General features: G+C 37.2%; 2 protein-coding genes across 4 annotated transcripts in view; one reads left to right on the forward strand and one right to left on the reverse strand.

Moving 5' to 3' along the window:
- ZC3H14 (zinc finger CCCH-type containing 14) overlaps positions 1-20,076 on the forward strand; it is a 977,341-nt gene that overhangs the window by 920,899 nt on the left and 36,366 nt on the right. The window lies entirely within an intron of this gene.
- PTPN21 (protein tyrosine phosphatase non-receptor type 21) overlaps positions 1-20,076 on the reverse strand; it is a 40,663-nt gene that overhangs the window by 9,659 nt on the left and 10,928 nt on the right. The window contains exons 2-14 of one of the 3 annotated variants that reach the window (XM_030452359.1): positions 15,365-15,534; positions 12,809-12,906; positions 10,552-10,577; positions 10,290-10,357; positions 9,781-9,851; positions 8,381-8,468; positions 8,092-8,180; positions 6,526-6,613; positions 5,725-5,804; positions 4,453-4,554; positions 3,764-3,824; positions 3,187-3,271; positions 789-2,254 (exon numbers count right to left, since the gene is read on the reverse strand). In XM_030452359.1, coding sequence (XP_030308219.1) covers positions 789-2,254; positions 3,187-3,271; positions 3,764-3,824; positions 4,453-4,554; positions 5,725-5,804; positions 6,526-6,613; positions 8,092-8,180; positions 8,381-8,468; positions 9,781-9,851; positions 10,290-10,357; positions 10,552-10,577; positions 12,809-12,906; positions 15,365-15,487 — 2,445 coding nt within the window. In that variant the 5' untranslated portion in view covers positions 15,488-15,534. The remainder of the gene's footprint in view (positions 1-788; positions 2,255-3,186; positions 3,272-3,763; positions 3,825-4,452; positions 4,555-5,724; positions 5,805-6,525; positions 6,614-8,091; positions 8,181-8,380; positions 8,469-9,780; positions 9,852-10,289; positions 10,358-10,551; positions 10,578-12,808; positions 12,907-15,364; positions 15,535-20,076) is intronic. The other 2 variants (XM_030452357.1, XM_030452358.1) reach the window with 2 other exon arrangements.

Here is a 20,076-nt window from a genome sequence, read left to right on the forward strand (position 1 = left end):
GGTAAAATAATAGCAAAAATGGTCTTCTTCCAGTAGCACCTGAAATATGCGACAGACTGGATAAAACTGACAAAAGTTTAAAACGAGTAGTGAGGACTCCCAGTGAAACTATACAGTACCACACGGACCTTAATGTTTCTATGGGGTGGGAAGTAGAGGGAAGGTGAAACTTGCACATGTTCACTGGCTTTGTAAGATTGGAGGAAAGACATGGCAAGCAAGAAATACCTTTAGTGGGGTAAAAAACAGTTTGAAGAGAAGGCAAAAGGGAAAGGATATGAAAATGGGAAGTAGTGGAGAAAAGAAGAAAATGCAAGAATAAAATTTCTTGCCTAATGCATCAAGAGTCCCTCAGTGACAAAAAAACACCCAGCTACATCTGATTTTTCAGATGAAGGAAGATTAGAAAGCTGGTAGTGGAACAGAAAGAGTTGCTTCTGATTGAGATAAAGATAGGGAGGGCAGAATTTGGGATCTGGAACTGACATTAAATTAGCTCCTTCTGTAGTTGATAGGTTAGGTCTACCAGATGGATGTAGGCTGCAAAGCTGGATTTGCATGGGAAGACTGTACAAACAGAACTCAGACACGGAAGAGAAGGGGATAAAAGATAGTTAAGTAAAGTTAATCAGGGAAAAACAGAAAAATAAAGGTTGATCTCAAGAAGGCTTTTAAATTTCCATGTTTTAAAAATATCTGATTGATTAAAAAAAAACCCAAACCTCAAACAACCCCCCCCACAACTCCCACTACAGAAAACTCAAAAGAAGAGGAATATATTCACTTACGCCTAAAGGGGGAAGGCCTTCCACAATATTCTTCTTCCCAGACAAAAGATCAGACACAGGCCTCTTCTTTACTGAATCTTTCTTTATTCTGTACCTCCCTGATGTTGTAAGATCAGATTCTGACATAGATGGAGTAAGCAGACCTTCCCCTCTTCTCTGTACCTGGCTTTCTACTAGCAAATGAATGGGGCTCACATCTTTCGTTCTCTTTTCTGTCTCTGTAATATGTAATTTAGGCTCAAGAATATGCAAAGGGCCAGCAGATGAAGCAACAGAGCTATAAGGGTAGTTCAGTACTGGATCATGAGAATAACCACCCATCACAGATGAAAGTTGGGTTTGATCTTCAGGGAGAGGGGAAAGACTTGAACTAGCCTTGTTTTCTTCTTCAAATTCTTCTTCTTCCTCACTGCTGTGAATCAGCATAGTGGCATCTGAAAGGGTTTTCTTATGATCACAGTTCACACTTTCTTCTTGCTCACTTTCTTTTTGCTTTGTTCTCTCCAACAGAATGTTGGGCTGCGATCCTTCCGAGATAACTCTCGGAAGAGCCGCATCAGCTGCAGAGGCTGACAGGGTCCTCTCTTTAATTCTTATTCCTTCAAAGCTGGGAGCCAAGCCTGCTATTTCAATACTGTTCCTTTTCTGCAGCTGAGCATGGCGTGCTGATGTTAGAGGTTCGCTGACCTCCTGAAGAGAATGTGCCACAGGCAGGCTGTCTTCCTGAAATGTCTGGACAGAGTGGTGCACTCGCCTTGTGATAAGATCTGGATTGCTGCTGCTTATGTAGATATGTCGGGAGAGGTCTGGAGTACTGTTTGCAGGCCTTGGGTAGGGGTATGGCGGAGGTGGGCGATAGACCTGGGTCTTCATTATATTTGGTGCTGGATAGTCCTGAGCCTGGAGCTGCACATTTGTCAACTCGGGCACGCTGACAGCCCCAACAACTGGGCGCTTTTCAGCAGGATAGGGGTAGGGCGACTGGCTATGAAAACTGTAGTTGAGGTTAAATGGATAGTGGTTGGATTGTGGAGAAGCAAAGTGGGCGTGTTCTCGTATTTCAGGTTGGCTGTAAACTAAGGCATCAGGCCTGCTGTAAGCATATGAATTGCTGATGTTAAGATTTCTCATTGAATGACTCTGCCTGTCTGCATGCACCATTCCCCTGTTGAGCTGCCTCATCACAGTTTCATAGTCTGGCGTGGGACGATAAGAAGGGGGTATTAGTGCACTGTGTCTATGTGATGGCACATAATCAGTTCTGAGAACATCACTCCCAGTAATGCTTGGGTTAGAGGACATGGGGGACGGCTGCAAATAATGCTGGGGATTGTTCAAGGAGTTTGTGCTATGTGCACTGTAGACGCTGCCATTGCGGATCCGACCACTGTAGTCATGAGGGGCTCTATCCAGGCTTGTCTGAGAGTGATAGTAGTATCCATTCTGATTGCTCACAAAGAGGTTATCTGAAAGTAAAATTTCAGAACAATCTTCATGTCCCAGACATCAAAAAAAAAGATATTCTCTATTAAGACGTAGATTGCCAGTGTCTGAGATTTTCAAAACTTCAGTCATTCTAAGCTATGTATTGAAACGGGAAGGGGAAAACAAAATAAAACAACCCCAGATTTTTTGTTATGCTAAGGTATATATACCAGAATGATTATTATGTTTCATTTAGATGATGCAAATTCCTACAGGAAAACACTGTCTCAGTTTAAGAATGGCTTTCTTCCACTTAAGACAGGTTTTCTAAGCTTCAGCTTAAGTTTAACAAAATCTGTATCAGTCTTAAACCCCACTAACTGAAAGAAAAAACGTGTACACCACTTTCTACACTAATCTAATGAGACCAGTTTAAAAAAGTAAGGAAAAAAAAAGCAAACAAAAAAGCATCAAACAACTAAAACCACCACCATAACAACTAAAAAAAAAAACCCTTTTTCTTCTTCTCTCCCCCTCCCCAGGCCACATGGAAACATCCTCATTTTGTGCTAGGGAAGGTTTCAACTGGTTATTAAGAAAAATTGCTTCAAGTGTTGTCAGGCACTGGACCAAGCTGCCCAGGGAATACTCCAGGGACATGGTTGAATCACCATCCCTGAAGTTTTTTTAAAAGAGTTGTAGATGTAGTGCATAGGGACAAAGTTTAGTGGTAGACTTGGCAGTGTAGGGGCTAATGGTTGGACTTAATGACCCTAAAGGTCTTTTCCAACCAAAACAGATTTAGTTTCACATTCACCTATGTGCCTGGAGTAGCAGCAAGCACTTCAACAAGTGATGTTGTACAAGCTTATCCCATGTTCACCGTATGAATTTAGTCAGCTCTAGCTAAAGTAAATTGATAGCTTTCACCTTCCAAAGTTCTGTAATGTGGCCTTGGATTTAATGAACTTACCTTGGGAGGATGCATACGGTTCAGTATAATGGCCATTGTAATGCAGCTGAGGTGGTGGAGGCATCATATAAGGCTGAGGCTTGGGCTAAGAAAGCAAGCATTTTATTGTTAAAAACTAATTGTTTAATGTATTTTAAAAATAAGCTTTTAATATTTTATATACTGTATAATGGTCTATATAATATATAATGTATAATACACACAGGCACATACAAAGCCTTAATTCTAAACTATTCCTCTAAATCAGCAATGTAAGTTTCTCCTGTTAAAGCCACATACTGTAAATGCAAGAAGGTACCTTGGCATCTGACATCTAGGAGACTCTCCTAGATGAGTCTCCTAGAGACAGAGCAATCAAACTAAAAAAAGAAACATTTAAAACATTATTCATTGCCATTACTTTAATGCCATTATTCAGATATTACATTGAAGCTTTTTCTCAAGTCAGAAACAGTTTCTCACACACCAGACCCATCTTTTTCACTGCTCATTTTATTTCACTGAGGAAAAGTAATGTCTGCTTCAAAAACAACTGAAATTTGTAAGAATGCAAAAATAAACTGTTCGCTCTCCTTACCATAGACATCCTGGATGAAGAGCGTCTTCTAACAGGATTCACTGTAACAGGCTGGGTTTGTCTACAGAAGAAAGTTTATGGTGAGAAATGATTCTTAACCAGAAGACCTATTTCAAACCTTGCAAAGCATTCCCAACTTCAGTTAAAAAACACTCTATAACTCAGAGCCACCTCCGATGTTAAACAGACGTCCCCAGAAGGAGAAACCACCATCACAGGCAGTATGAGCAGAATCACAAAACCAGGATCTTTGCCCCTTTTCTGTGATGCATAAAAAGGACGTGACCTCAAAGCACTGCAGCAGGGCAGAAAAAGCAGTAGAGTTACTGAACTGGGGACTAATTCCAAATCTGAACCCCATATAAAATCTCATACTGTAAGTTACCTTTTCTACAAGGCCATACTTTAAACTGTTTACAGAACATAAGGTTACAGATGTTACAGGTACTGGAAAATGTGATTAAAGTGCATGAGCAATTGTATGTTCTAACACTCAAGCTAATGATAACAAATTTTCATAATTTGATGGATTGCCTCTAGGATTTAAGGTTCAGAATCCTGAAGCTTCTTTTTTCCAGCCCTACACTGCACCTGTACTCTGCATCTTGGACCAAGGCAAGGTCAAAAGACAGTAGAATATAGCAAATGCAGGAACTGCCAGTTTTCAGAAAGATGATTTTTCAGCTCACCCTTTGGGAAGTGAAGGACGAGAAAGGATTGGAAAGCGTGGAAGGGAAAGAATGAGGGAAGTTTTCTGAGAGCCCTCCTCAGGTGGAGAGTCCAGGGAGTCTCTAAAGACAAGGTACGTACAGATAAAGAAAACAAAATACCAAACTGAACTTAATAAAGGGATGCATAAGAGTTTGCAGCAGCAGGACCAGATGACAGGGAACATAAAGTAGAGAAATAAAATGTTTTATTTGAGGACTTCATTGACTAATAAAACCATGGTGTGGTGAAAGGGCTAACACAAGTAATCCTAGAGGCTGATATCCAATACAGAAGTACAGAACTAACATTATTCATGTAGCAATGCACAAGTCCCCCAAATGCACTACTTCTACCAATATTTCTTAGCCACAAAAGGCAGCCAGGTTTGCTAGCTTTGAGGTATGAGGTATGAAGCCTAATACATTCCCAATTAATCGTATTCTTCTAAAATAAATTACAATTAAACACACTAGCAAGACCTTTCCGCTGGTCTCAGCAAATTCTGGACGAACCTCTCCATAGCTCTCTTCTCATGTACCAAGAGAAGTAATGGAACATTTGGGAACCATACTTTTTTATGACAGACTGCTCACTGGGTACAATTCTCTATTCTTTGATTGAATAAACTTAACTGAAGGAAAGCTGTACCAGTGGAGTAGCTCAAATTCCAGCTCGTGATTTACAAGTTGGAGACCAGCCCATTTAAATTTAAATTTAATTTGGTGAATTGTATTAAATTTACTTTGCACTGGTGCTACTTGAGCTATATGGATTCCATGGATATTCGAAGGACCACATGTCTCCAGCTGTCAATCCAGCACATTTCAGGAGTGCTTCACATACACTTCCCGTCCTTTTAAAGGCCTCTAGAGTGTCCTTTCAGAGCAGTTCACCCAAACCCAGAACAAAATCCCAGTGATTCCGGTAGCTCACACACAGTTTAGAATAGTAGCCCTCAAAGCAACTGAAGCCTGTCACAGAACTGAGATTCAGCAGCCAGGGTCAAACGCTATTACTTTTGATAATATTTCACTGTTTACTATTGTCCTCTGTTATAAAGCAGGACATGTCTCAGAAAGTGGTGGTAAGTATGTAAAAAAAACAAAAACAAAACCACTACGGAAAAAAACCCTGTCATTAATTACTACTATCCAAAAAGACAGTTAAGACATTACAGAAGTTGTAAAAGATTTCACTTCCCGGCAGAAGCTTCAAGGGCACCAAGAGTTCTGCTTATATAATGTACTTACAGGCTGCATTTATTCAGTCTGTAGAATTTGTGTCTAGCCACACACATCCTCCACACATATTTTGCTGTTTCCATATCTTCCTGCCAAAAAAAAAAAAAAAAAAAAAAAAAAAAAAAAAAAATAGTTTGTGCATATTAGACCATATATGCACACCCTTCACTAGCTTTCAGGCAAGCTGCTGAAATTACTTAAAATTAAATTATCATTGACTGATTTTGTTTTAATATAACTTCATGGCTGTCACCAGGTTTTGCCTAAAAGTGTAGTTTGGAGACCTGAACATGCATTATACCCTAACAATTATATTAGATTTACAAAAGTGGAAAGCAGAAGCTTTTTGTTGAAGACACTCTTACCAGGTATAGTACTAAAACAATTTACAGTGTATTTGTAGATATATATACATATACTAAAATATAAAATATTGTAAGATTGTCACCAGCTGCCTTACTGAGATAGTAAAACCAATTCTCTAAGGAACAACATGGTCCATTCCAGCAAAGCTCTAAAACTGTGTTTATCTTTAAATGCCACAGATTTAAAAGTAAAAAAAAAAATGCCAGATATTTTACTGGAATGGATAGAAGTGTTTATGACCAACTAAACCAAACCTGCCCATGTAATTAACATAAAAGGTCTAATTTTCCATAGAAAGTTATTATTAGCTTTGACTCACTCAGCAGTTCAAAATCATTAAATATATTTAAGCAGTTTTTATCCTTTCAGCTAAATTAGCAGGCTCAATTTGAGTTTTTGTTTACAGATGCCTTACTGAAAAACGAAACCTAAAAATTTACTCACAGTTTGGAATTGGATTGTCTCTTCTTTGTTTGTCAACTCTAAAGCAAAAAAGGATTTGTTGTGGGACATGTTGGAAATATCATGCCACCTGCAGACAAAAGGGATAGAAGGTTACTGGTAAGCGTTGATTTTCAAACCACAGAAAATGCAACTGACAGAAAGAACCAGCACTGAGGACAAATATAAAACTCAAGAGTGTATCTGAACAAGTTGCAGATCATGTCCATATCTGCTAAATGACTGCTGAAAGGAAAATATGAGACTAATTCTTTTAGAGATGCATAACATATAGAATAGTAAGTTTATTACTCATCTTTCAAGTGTTTTCTTTAAAATAAATAAATAAGTTAATAAATAAGGCAAATTTAGTCATCAGTATTTTATAATGTCCCAACTACCTGAAAGCAAGCCATACATTCTAGGGGAATGAAATATAATCTATGCTAAACAAAGCCACTAAGACATTGCTATACATACGTTCAAGAACTCTCTTGCATATTGACAGATAAGGAAAAGTTAGATTCCAAGAAATATAACACCACATATTTATTCAGCTTCTTGTTACATATTAATATAGTTTGATCCCTTAGAATTATCTTAGTGTAAATAAAGCCTAAATAATTGATGTATTAATATTATGCGGTGCACAAACATGGGCAAAAAGCATGATCTACATACAGAACTTTCTAAAGGTATTTATACGATTTACATTTTCATTATATAGAAGTGGCTGATAGCACTTTCTATGCTACTCATCATCATCTGCCTGAGGTGCAGTAACAATAATGTCACCAGTCTGGCATAAAGAAAATACTCCTCATATTTAAGGCCTTGGTTCATAGGCATTTATGGATGGAATTATGAAATCCCTGGCAGAACTGCACATAGTCATACAGCAACTAAGTACTAGAGCAGAAAACTGGATTCTGAAATTGTAATATGAATACTTTTTGATGCTCTCCAATGTGCAGTTTTTTCCTTTTATTTATACAGACACCGCATCCACAATGCTTTGGGAAATTATGCAAAATGCACAGACAAAGCTTTAGTTCTTTCCCATGCACTTGGAAAGTCAGACAGCAGAGCTGTTGTTGCTTCTTTCTGCAAGAAAGTAGAGTACTTCTACCACTCCACACAACTAAAAAGAACTTGGCATCAGGTCTCCTATCAACATCAGATGTATATATTTTGTGTGAAGGTCAGTTAACAGCATTGAATTTATAAATTCTATTACACAAAACCAATAACAGAAAGAATCACAGTAGCTACTTTCTCTGACCCCAGAAATTTGCCATGAATTCAAGTAACGATTGGACCAAAGGATTCCAACATGCTGTTCATATTCAGCCAAAAATTCAAGTCTAGAAGGTTAAAGTTCATTAAGAATGAAGACCTTCTTGCCTTAGCAATAAATAAAGATTGCTAAGATTAATTTTTTTAAAAATCCCTACATTCATTTTTTAAAAAATTAATTCCAAATTCTGTCCAAGAATGCCCAAGCAAACCCTCCTGAGGTCAGTAGGGAAAGGTCATTCCCCATGAAGACTAAATTTTAATGATACTCACCTAAATACCACAGGAGGACGGCCATTTTTGTGTTTCACAAAGATACCATCAAGACATGCTCCAATGAATATGTCACTTCCTTGGCTGTCCTGGAAGAAGTTGCAAAAAATTACACAAATAGAGAAAAAAGTCTTTGAAGGCAAAGTTACCTAAGAAGCAACTACTTCTACAATTCAAGGGAAGAAAAAGAGTGATGTGATTTTGGAATTTTATTTATTTTTGGCAGAAAGTAACACTTTTCATATAGGGGAAAAAAAGTAACTGAAGCAAAGATCAAAGCCCTGTTTACCTTTGCAGGATAGGTCTCTTCACCATAGCCATCCATTCTCTCTACTTCTTGCATATATAACATTTCTGCCTCAGGAGGAGTAAGGCCTCTACAAATGACAACAAACAGCATTTATTACCCATAAGAAAAAAACACCTTTGTTTTATTATGGCTGACAAAGTCAAAGCTTGAAAAGCACCCCCAAGGCTTCCAGACAACTATCAAATCATGCTGTTTTCATCTGTGCCAGTGACTGATATACTTGTCTCAACTTTTAAACTTTGATTCTGGTAACTCCTTTTCCTCAGGCATCTCATAAGGGCAACACAGACCACCTAAAATTATCATCTCTGATAATGGCCGACAATTCTTCTTCAAATCCACCATTGTCACCATATTTTTTCACTTTATCAGAGTGATTATGCTGGCACATCTGTTCAGTTTCTCTATTTTCAATTGTGAATTTCTCCTACGGACATATATATATGTTGAGGACCAATATGAAATTTGATGTTTCACATTTCAGGAAAGAAGGTCTAATTTTCTAAATGCCAACAGAATTTTAACTGTAATGGTTATAAAACTATGAGAAACAAAACAGGAGAAGCTCAATATCTGTATGTAAAGGTAATTTTTTTTTTTTTTAATTCGACCAACTGGGAAAGACCGTTTTCTCACAGACTTACAGTAGTGTAACAGGGATTTACAAGCTTGTGCTTCCCTTCCTACCTCAGTTCATCTCATAAAAGACATCTCTACCTGGAAAACCCTCTCATGCTCATTCATTTGTCTGCCAATACTTTTTCAATCATCATTCTTTCTGCTTCCTCACTTTATCCTGATGTCATGAAGTTTTCTTTGTTGAACAGTAACTATGCAATCTTGTTACGAAAGCATTTAAAAAATAAAAAAGATTTGAAATTTTCAAAAAGTAAAAATAATCAGTATTACACATATAGTCACAAACATTTTTCACTGATGAACTGACAACAGAAAGCTTCACTTCGCTCTGCCTTGGCCTACTGCATCTTGGATACCTTTTAGTTAAGATAATAAGAATTCTGGATCAGTGAGTGGCTACATTTCTACTGCCTTCAGAATCTGCCAATGTTGTTCATCAAGCAATGACCCTTACTAGGGTTACAAATCCATATAAACAAGTTTCAGAATCATTATACAGATGAAGTCACACTATTGAATTATGTCCTGTATTCTTAATTTTCAAGCAGAGACTTCTTATTTATTTTAATAGCCATTCTCATTTCACTCTATTTCAGCAAAGATTCTTAAAATTTTAATGTGGATTTTTCAGTGAAAAGCTCATTTTAATGGAATGTGGAATTAGTCCAACTGTTGTCTGAGATTCCCAACTTCCTGAGCTACTGAAGCAAGCAAAATTAAGTCAGTTTTAAAAATGTTACCTGTACTTCTGATGTAGCAAGGCAACCTTCTGTGTCGCTTCTTCCAATATTTTCTCTTCTTGCAGCCAACCCTTAAGGTAAGACAACATTTACAGAATGAAAATTAAAAACAAATTCTGTAAAAGTAAATGGTTATAGTTTCTTTACATGGGTGAACCAATCCTCCATTCCAGTGCTGGAGCTTAAAGGCTGCAATGCACACAAAAGCAAAAAACACAAGCACTGTTCTAAAGTGGCCTTACTCACTTTCCCATCTTCCACACCAACCTTTTTTTCCATGTAATATAGAACAAAATTGAAGAGATCTTGCAAGATCTTTGCTCCTGTGTAATGTGTTATATCTTGCTCCAGTCTCAAAAATACCCTCCACTTAATTTAAAAATCTACAGAGCAGTAAGCTAAAAATATCATGGTGTCTTTAATAATTATTTGCATTTACAAATCTAAGGAAAGATATCAATTTAAATTAATAATTTTATGAATCTAACTGTATTAAAGTAAGCACTTACCACTGGAAACAAAGCAAATCTTTGCAGAAACTCCTGAGATTCATACTGATCATAGTCTCCAAAATCAGCTAAAAAAGTAAAAATAAAAAATTTACTGGATTCAAACATTTGTAACAGAATGATTCAATAAGCAGTTAATTGCAGCAGGATCTTCAAATAGCAAATCTCCATCCTATTGAACTACAATCTCAAAGCAAAACAATGGAACAAACTAACCATAAATGTTTATGAAGAAAAGTAAAAAAACAACCCATCTTTTTACCTTGTTCAGAAAATTTGGTTACACTCCTGTGGATAGGAAAGGAGAAGAAAAGATAAAACAATCAGCATGTTGCTCCCAGTTCCTTAGTCCCTTTGTTTGTTATTTGTTTTCTGTTTTGTTTTGTTTATTACAGAATGGCTGAGGTTGGAAGGTGTCTCTGGTGATACAGCCCTTAGCACAGTCAGCTACAGCAGATGGTCTCAGGGCCTTCTCTTGTCAAGTTTTGAATACAGAGGATGGAGACTTCACAGTTTCTCTGGAAACCTGTGCCAGTGTCTTATCACTCACACAACAGAAAACTTGTATTATGCTTAGATGAAATTTCAAAATTTGTGCTTATTTCCTGAGGAGAATCTGGCTCCTTCTTCTTTACTCTCTCCAGTCAGATATTTAGTTACTTGCAGTCCAGCCCCAGGAGACTGCTTTCACTTGCAACTGGACCAAAAATTCCACAAAGCAGCTGGAGAACCTTTCTGCTCTCAAGCCTTCCACAGCTCCCTGCATCCAGACACGCGAGAGGTGGGACCTAAAAGCCCTTCCAGACTCAGAGGGACTCAGACATGCTTAGAAAGGTCTTAATTTTAATAACAGTTATGATTTTATGTCATGCCAAAGGGATCCCAAGGAATTTTCTGTTTTCAGGAAAAAATTAGCCATTTGAAAGAAGATAAATAAAATGGTCTGAATTGGAAGTGTTACATACCAATCTCACAGGAGAAACTGTGGAACTGTCTGTACAGTACAGCTGCCCCCCAAAATATAAACACAAGTATACAGATCCTATTTACATTACCACAGAGCCTCATCCATAACAGTATAATCTTAGAGACATTCAGAAACAAAATTTTTACTAAGCATTAACAACTACTATGCAAGTTATGATTAAAGGGGAGAACTTGTGATGTGCTACATCAACACAGCACTTGACATAAAGCTTTGTTTAGAATTAGACTGCTGTAATTATTTCAAATTCAGGTCGTTCTTGAAACCAGTTCACTCAAAAAAGCAAACAACTGCTTTTATTCCTTCTCCAGCTAAAATTAACTAACATACCTGGCATGAGGTATTCCAGTTATCAGAACACATTTATTTAGAATCTGCATTTTTCCTGACTTTTCACTGTTATCAACACATACAGTTTCTCTTATACAAGACTGAAAAGGAATGTGAAAGCTAAAAGAATAAGTATCTTTTTTCTGGAAAGAGGATTATATTCCAAGACTTCTTATAAACAGCTCACTTAACAGGGAGATATTTAGACTGTCCAAAGATATAAAACTAACAAAGCAAAATTTTTGTCAGTTGAGGAACATTAAATCCTGGCTTGGATTACAGATTCACTGTTACATAAGCAAGGTACTACTATAATAATTCACCCTACTCCACTAGAAACCATATTTTCAAAGAACATAATCATCATGTTCAACTTAATACTAGCACCACATGTAATTTTAAAAAGAGAAAAAAAATTATGTGGAAATTACTGTGGATTATTTTAAGTCCTTTTCATTTTTGGTAGATTTACAATTGGTGTTAGATATCCTGGAGTGGCATTCTCTGTGAAGCAATATACAAACACACTAAAAAAAGCTGTTGCCACTTTTATTTTGAGAGATTTAAAAATGAACAAGCATGTTAGGAGGGAACACCAGACATGATCACCATAGACAGACTTAAGACTGGCAGTTTTCTGATGCATACTCTCTCTCGTCTGACTCCAGATGGGAAAAATAAAGCTGCTATTTTCATGCAGCTATTATAGAATTAGGTCATAAGGAGTGATTTGAACATAGTAATCATTAGAAGTCTTGCACACTAACTTGAGATAACCTTAGGTGTTAGGATATTTGGGATAAAAAGTGGAGATAGAAATAATAGCGTACATTTATATTTGTTTATTTATTAAAACATGTATCTGACTCTTTTTGCCACGTCAGAATAAAGACTCATCATTAACAGAAACAGATGGAAGGCCTGTCAGAAGCAGATGACTAAAGCCTTTGCCCCCAAAGGAACTCCAATATTTAATTCAGACCCAGCTCCTGAAAATGTTAAAGACCCACGGACACCTCTGAGGACTGCACAGAAATACCAGCAGGTCTGGGATCACTGATTTCACTGTTCCCCTTCCTCAGCCCATATGATGAAGTTCTAAGGAGCAAGCCTTTCATAACTTAACTGAGTAGAAATAAAACACAAGCAATAGAAAATGTATCACCAAGATTTCAAATGCAATTGGCACAATTGCCTTACTTACCCTGAACAGCTAAACCAGCCAGATGTATTGCTTGTTCCAATGTACATGCAATGTTGCCCTCCAAGATATCTTTCTTTAATTGCAAATAATACTGATACCTACATGGGAAAAAAAGAAAAAGCTAACATGGACTTCTTAACTTAAAGAGAGTGCAGACAAAAATTCCTGTTTCTCTCTGCGTTTCCCTAGTCAGTGAAGAGAGTATCTTCCCCATCATTTAGATCCACTAGGTCACAGTCTTTGTTAGCTCCTCCTTTACCTTTCACATATCTCTGCAGAATCAAATACTGCTACCTCTTAAAACAAGGAATCTCCATAATTTCAATTTACTACCATACCCTCAGATTTTCTATTTTTACCGCAAAATTCTTGTTGCTTCTTCTTTACAATGTTGAGTACACTGCTGTTGTATTGCTGCACTGTCTTCCAATAGATCTTGGATTGCACATCACTTCAGTCACGGTACTGAGTTTCATCTCTGCATTAATACTTCTGAATACATTTTGTTCTCATTTTCAAGGTACTATTTTTTTCCTTTAGTCTGATCTTTTCCTAGGTCACCTCTTGTACATGCAACCACTACTAGATGTACCATTTGTCCACAGTCTGAACCACTATTTTCTTGAATTCTCTTGTCCCTTTTGGCCATTCATGAACTCCCTCTATCATGAGCCTCAAACCTCAAAACTGCCATTTACAGCCACACAGATTTTGCAAAAAGGGGAATTAGTCTTCCTTAAGTCTAATTTTAAAAGCTTCTTAATTTCCTCATATTGTATTTTAACTCATGTGAAACAAGACTTTAATACTGAGACCATGGAAACATGGTCATTCATTCAGTGATTAAAGAACTCCACACAGATTTTCATTAGGCTAGGAGACAGCTCTCTTCCCTCACTATTTAACAGCCTCTTAAATATGGTGTCATTTTACAAATATTGCTTAGACTCCCCTTGGATCCTACTACAGAAAAGCAATATGCTAGATGACAGTAGATAACATCATTATATAGCACACACAAGAAAAGGTGGTAGTGCCTTAGGGAGGAAAAAAAAAAATGGAAAAAGACACTGCTTAACAAGGCATTTGGGGAAATAAGTCTTCCAGTCAAGCAGAAGTATATGTGCTCTTTCCCTAGAACTGCTCTTAAGAGTAAACACACAGATGAAGAATCTACCTCATGACACTACCTCATTAGAGCAAAAATACCATCTCTTTTGTCTATGACATTTCCATTCCCTGGTATACATTAACCATACCATTTGCTTAATATCACTAAATCTCAGCTATACTGAAAAGGTATTAAAAAAGTCCACAGATTTCTGAAACTAACCCAGACTTTCACTATGTAAAAAAGAAGGACCATTCTCTAGGCTTTGAGTTCAGGGTTGGCATATTAATTCCTGCTTCCCACATGGCAGCACACGGCAAAATTGCACACAGCTGAGCTGAAGATTTATTTAACAAAAATAAAATAAAGACCACTAGAATAACTTTTTTAAAATCAATAAGATAGCTGAGAAAAAGACCAAAAATTCAGAGTATTCAGAAAGAATATAATCTTACAGAAATTACACATAAAAGAAAAACTAAAGCTGCCAGACATTGAGCAATACACTATAGCACCAGTGTGCACCAAGAGGCTTATCTCCCTGAAAAGCTTTCACACCACAATTAGTGGTGAAATATTTTAGCAACAGAGTATATAAAGACCATTTCATGTAACCACAGAATACATTAAGCTGAAAAGAAACTCTAAGCAATCACCTGGTTCAACTCCCCATGCAAAGCATATGCCAACTTGAAGTTATCAGCTTAAACAGCTTATTTATTGCAAGTGCATATTTCTTAAGTATCAAATATGTTTGTAATCTAGTTATTGGTTTTGTACTCATTTCCCTACTAAAAATAACTAAATCAGAACAACATCAAGATACTAGAAGCCTATGGACAGGCTCATAGGAGTAACTGGCCAATATACACAATCAATTTTACTTTTCCATTGCATTCAGCATCATTTATGTGATGTTCCCCAGACAGACAGTAGAAATGGATATATGACATGGAAGCTAACATCCACCTTCATTGTCCAGTGATACACAAAAAAAACACAAGCTGAAGCTTAGCTTTTAGTTTGCCAATGTATTGTACTGAAAGTACAAAAAGTACTGAAAGCAAAATAAAAGCAACCATAGGCTTAGTAAAATCTGCATGTGCTTTGTGCAGGATGGATGTCCCCAAAAGCAACACACAGCTCTTCAAAACAATACCAAACAAAAAGAAACATGAAGGGTCTAAATTAAAAGTCTGACCATGCAAGTATGCCTACTACCGAAAAGAGGTTTGAAAAGATTCTTAAGATCACCAAAATGTTAGTTTGCTTAGTTTATGTCATATTTTAAATATTCTAAATAGAAACAAATACACAGTTTCAGCATAAATTCTACCTAAAGTTATAGTTTCCATTCCTGTAGAGCCACAGGAAGGAAAAGTAGGCAATTTTAAAATAACCCAAACATGTCAGAATGCTGAAAGCAAAACTATAGACAAGTTTACCTGGTAATCTCCTGCTGAAGCTGAGAAAGTGTAGGCACATAGAACACCACTCCAAAATACACAGTTGGCTCCAAGGCATATTTGTCCAGCTGCTTTTTCAGAGGCTTGTCCAAATCTACCCATCTGCGCTGATTCTGCTTATTATAATACCACAGACTGAAATATGTAATCTGAAAAAGAGCCATTTCAGAGTTTAAAAAGTTAATATTGCAATACTAGATAAAATCCATTCCGTTAACATCTTGCTACTTAGAAATAATGATTTTAAAGCACTGACTTATGCTATGGGTTACTGAAAACACAGAAAAATGGAGATATCAAAAGCAGGCATTATTTCCAGATAAGCAATCCACATGCATTAGGTCCCCCACCAACACATTACCAAACCTACTCTCTATTTGCAAACAGTTCCTGAACCCATTGTGGCAACTCACTTGTGAGCTGTAAGCTTTTTTGTGGCAGAGAAACTCAGGGAAGTGAGGAAGACAAATAGAAAATTACAGCAGACAGCAGGAGAGAGAAGTATGAGCTCTCTGGGGAGCTGGCAGGCAGGCTAACATAAGGACAAAAGAGCACAGGACAGCTGCTCTGTCAAAGACAAGCTCATTAAAGCACAGGTATGGTTCACCCCATGAGCAAGAAAATGAGCAGGAGCATCAACAAGCCACCTTGCTTGAGCAGGCAACTCTTGACTAAGCCAAAACACAAAATACAGATGCACTGGAATAGGCTGCCCCGAGAGGCTGAGGGTTGTCCATCCCTGGAATGTCAAAAACCCACCAGACATCTTCTGCAACACAATCTAACTTTTATTACATCTCCCCTAACAAGTAGTTCTGACCAGAATATTTTTTTTTGTCACTTCACACACTTCTAAATGCCCTCACTTCAGTTTAAATATCTCCACTATGTTTAAATTGATTAAAAGTTTAGGTTAGATATTAGAAAGAATTTCTTTACGGAGAGAGTGATCCGTCATTGGAATGGGCTGCCCACTGAAGTGGTGGATTCTCCGTCCCTGGAGATATTTAAAAAAAGACTGGATGTGGCACTCAGTGCCATGGTCTAGCAACCGCAACGGTGGTTCAAGGGTTGGACTCGATGATCTCTGAGGTCCCTTCCAACCCAGCCAATTCTATGATTCTATGATTCTATGAAAATCCACTCCTGCAGAGCTTATTTAATTCAGTTCTGGACCAGCAAACAGATATGGAATGGAAGCCACTCATGACATTCTCATAGCAAAACTAGAAATCACAATTACAGTTTTTTCGTTTGAGGGAAGGAGCTGAGGAATGCTACAACTCAACGATTATGTTTGTCAACATATACATGCAATTGTCCAAGTCCTTGCTACTTACACATTATCAGATGTAGAAATGATAGAAACACCAACACCTCTAATCCAACGTTTCTTTACACATTTTCACATGGTTTTGACTTATACAAAATAAAGCTATTAAGGATCAAGTTTTAGAAAAAACAGGACTATTCATCATAATGATTTTTTTAATCTATAATTTCTGTGAATTAGACTTGGAAAGCCTGTCTACCAAGCAAACAAAGCATTTACTGTTATTTTTCAGAAGCTCTAGAATTTTGATGCTTTGGAGCACAGATTTCAAATTCATTGGGAAATGACATCTGACAATAGAGAAAGGCCACTTTAGTACTTTTCTGTGAAAAGCTGCTTATTTGCACATCTGAAAATTCATATATATATACATTTTGTTAATTCATAGTCTGATTAGGATGAAGAGTCTACCCTAGTGGGATTCTGACTAACCCTTACAGCTCTCACAGGCTGACTGCTCATGTAAAAAGCACAGCACGGGCAGGTATACTACATCCCAAACTTCAAGGACAGCAGTGAAGTCAATGCTCCATATCATACGGGCATAAAATTCAAGGTGTAGCATTACATTAATAAAACCATATATTTCATTAAATCATGGCCTTTTTCTGAGAAATCAGCAAATCTAGGAAATTAGAGCTAATTCTAAAGTATAATGTTCTTTTGATGTTGCATACTGGTAAAATACACTTCTCTGGTAAAATATGCTTCTCTCTAGATTAGGATCAACACAGAGTAAAGTGACTGCTGATGAGTTTTGGTGTTTTTTCCCTCCAATGTTAAAAATAAAAAATCCTCTAAATTAAAATTGCTGTTACCATGTAATTGCAAAATCAGTATTCAGAAGATAGAAAAAAGTTAGGATGAAGTCTGCCCATTTAACATTAAGATCCTTTCTGCAGATTGTAAGACAAGATGTAACACAGACATTTAAACTGACTTAAAAGACAAAAGCTTTCTTAAAAAGAAAAAGGGGTTTTGGTATAGTAGAAGGTATTTGGAGAAAAGGTAGAAAGGTAGAATGCTGATATATACAAATTAGTTTCATGGTTGGGAAAGTTTAAAAATCATCACAGAGAAACAGACTGTATTCCCACATCAGAAATGGAGTTCTGTTGTAAAGCAAAAGTGAACAACACTGCTATATTTCTCTGTCCAGGTGTATAAAGTTTGCTAATAACTTAAATAACATTTGCTTTTGTTTCTGTTTCTGTGCTTCAGTCCCCCAGCTGTAAGACACAGCGTGTGGTGTGTCTTGGCACTACTTGGCACTAAGTAGTCTTACACCTTCCCCACCCCACAAGGCTACAGAGATGACAGTATCTTAAGATTCTGTAAGATGTAAGGAATTATAACAGTAGTACCACACAAACTCCAATAAGAGAGAAATACGTTCACTGCAACATTACACTGAAAAAGATACACTGTACCCAATGACAGCTTCTCAATCCTTCCCGCAGACTGAATGAGGACAGGAATTCATGTAAAAACTTGCATTGATTTCATTACAAGGCTTTTAACCCCATGCAGAAGTGGCAGAAGCCAAACTCAGACCTGTGATGCTGACATTCTCTAACTTCTGAGTCTTCTGAGTGTGTGAAGGAGAAGACAAACGAACAAACAAACAAAAAACAAAAACAAAAAACAAAAAACCCACCAAAACACAAACAAAAAAACCAACAACAAAACAAACAGCTAATGATCAGCTATAATAAAGTTGATCTCACTTGCTAGGAAGAGCTCAAAAAAGAAAACCTCATGTGCTGGCTCAGGTCAACCTCATCAGACCCGGGCTGAGTGGGGTCTGAAGGACTGAACCACAACCTTCTGGGTAAGAGCAGAGGCTGAAACCTAAGGTTAACAGCTACAGCATCACAGAAACACACCAGCGAAGTTGAAAGACTTCTGTAAAAGGTACCACACAAACAGTTTTGGAAGCACACTAAAAATGTATGCAAAAAATCTAAGCAACCATTTGAATAACTTTCACCTGGAGCCTTTCTGTATTTGAGCATCAAAGCAGCACAGACGTGTAAAAGGAAGGTAAGGAAACAAAGAGCACAAACTTCTGTCACCACCACCACCACTGTACTTAACTCCAGTATAAGACACTCCTATTCTACAGCCTGAAGTCTAAACCAAATGTAGAGACTATTTTTAAGGGAGGATGATCCCTTGCCTGGGTGTTTCTTTAAAAACCCTGACCATTTTTTCTTGCCTGCACACAGTGCCAAGTAGTTACTGGCACAACAGAATAAGAAAAATGTTTCTGTGTTTTAAAATACTCTCTGAAATTCAGTGTATCTTTAAAGAACATTTTTATGCCATGGTATTTTCCCTTACAAACTCCTCCAATCTGGACAACCAAGAATAAAATAAAACTCAAGCAAAACACTATGGGCCAAAGCCTGTCTTCTGACTTGTATGCAAACCTTTCACTTGATTTCAAGGGCAGAATTTGATCCTATGAGTTTTCAGAGGAGCTTATCCACCCTGAAATATTTGCACTGACTAAAATAGAATCCATTTTTATTCATTGCTAAAACATTTTATTCTTAGAAGCTCAGGACAACACCCAACTCTAAAAAGAATGTAATGACATAAGTCTTAAAATATGTTAAGCTGTTAAGATTAACACTGCTTTGAGGTTCTCTTATTTTAGTCACTTATTCATGATCCAGCTCCTTTGAAGAAAATAAAATTGAAATAAATAGAACATATAATTTCAGCATAATTAGTTTCTACCTAGCTGCCTTCTGATAGCACAGACAACAACAGCAAGCATTTTTGCATGAATTTTCAAGATTCATCAAGAATGCAAAAGTACCAAAGACCAAACACAGAATTACAACTCACAGGCCAGTGGGAGGGTAGTGACTTCATCTACCAGACTTCCTAAGCTAAGCAGAGAAGCTTCATCAGGTATGAGTGCCATGAAACTACATTACTGTAGGTGCATATATTCTGTTTACATGATGTATGATTAGAGTTAGAGAAGTGGGGCTGATTAGTCTTAAGAAAAGACAAAGTTAAATTTTACTGTGAACTTCAATTGCCAAGAGTGGGGTATAGAGAATATATCTATAGATGGAGACAGACCCTTGAAGTGCTTACTTCAAGTACAAGAAGCGCTGGGCACAAGCTGCAACAAAAGAAATTCCAATTACATCAGGAAAGAAAATCCACGATATAACCAGTCAAACACTGGAACAGGTAACCCAAAAAGGTATCAAATCTCTATCCTTGGAGGCACTCACCCTGGCAAACCCTGACCCACATGATCCAAGCTGGCCTTCCTGAGCACAGGGTGGGATGATGCAATCCTCACAAGTCCCTTCCGACTCAAACTATTATGTGA

Source organism: Calypte anna, chromosome 5A, assembly GCF_003957555.1.
Source record: "Calypte anna isolate BGI_N300 chromosome 5A, bCalAnn1_v1.p, whole genome shotgun sequence".
NCBI classification, from domain to species: Eukaryota; Metazoa; Chordata; class Aves; order Apodiformes; family Trochilidae; genus Calypte; species Calypte anna.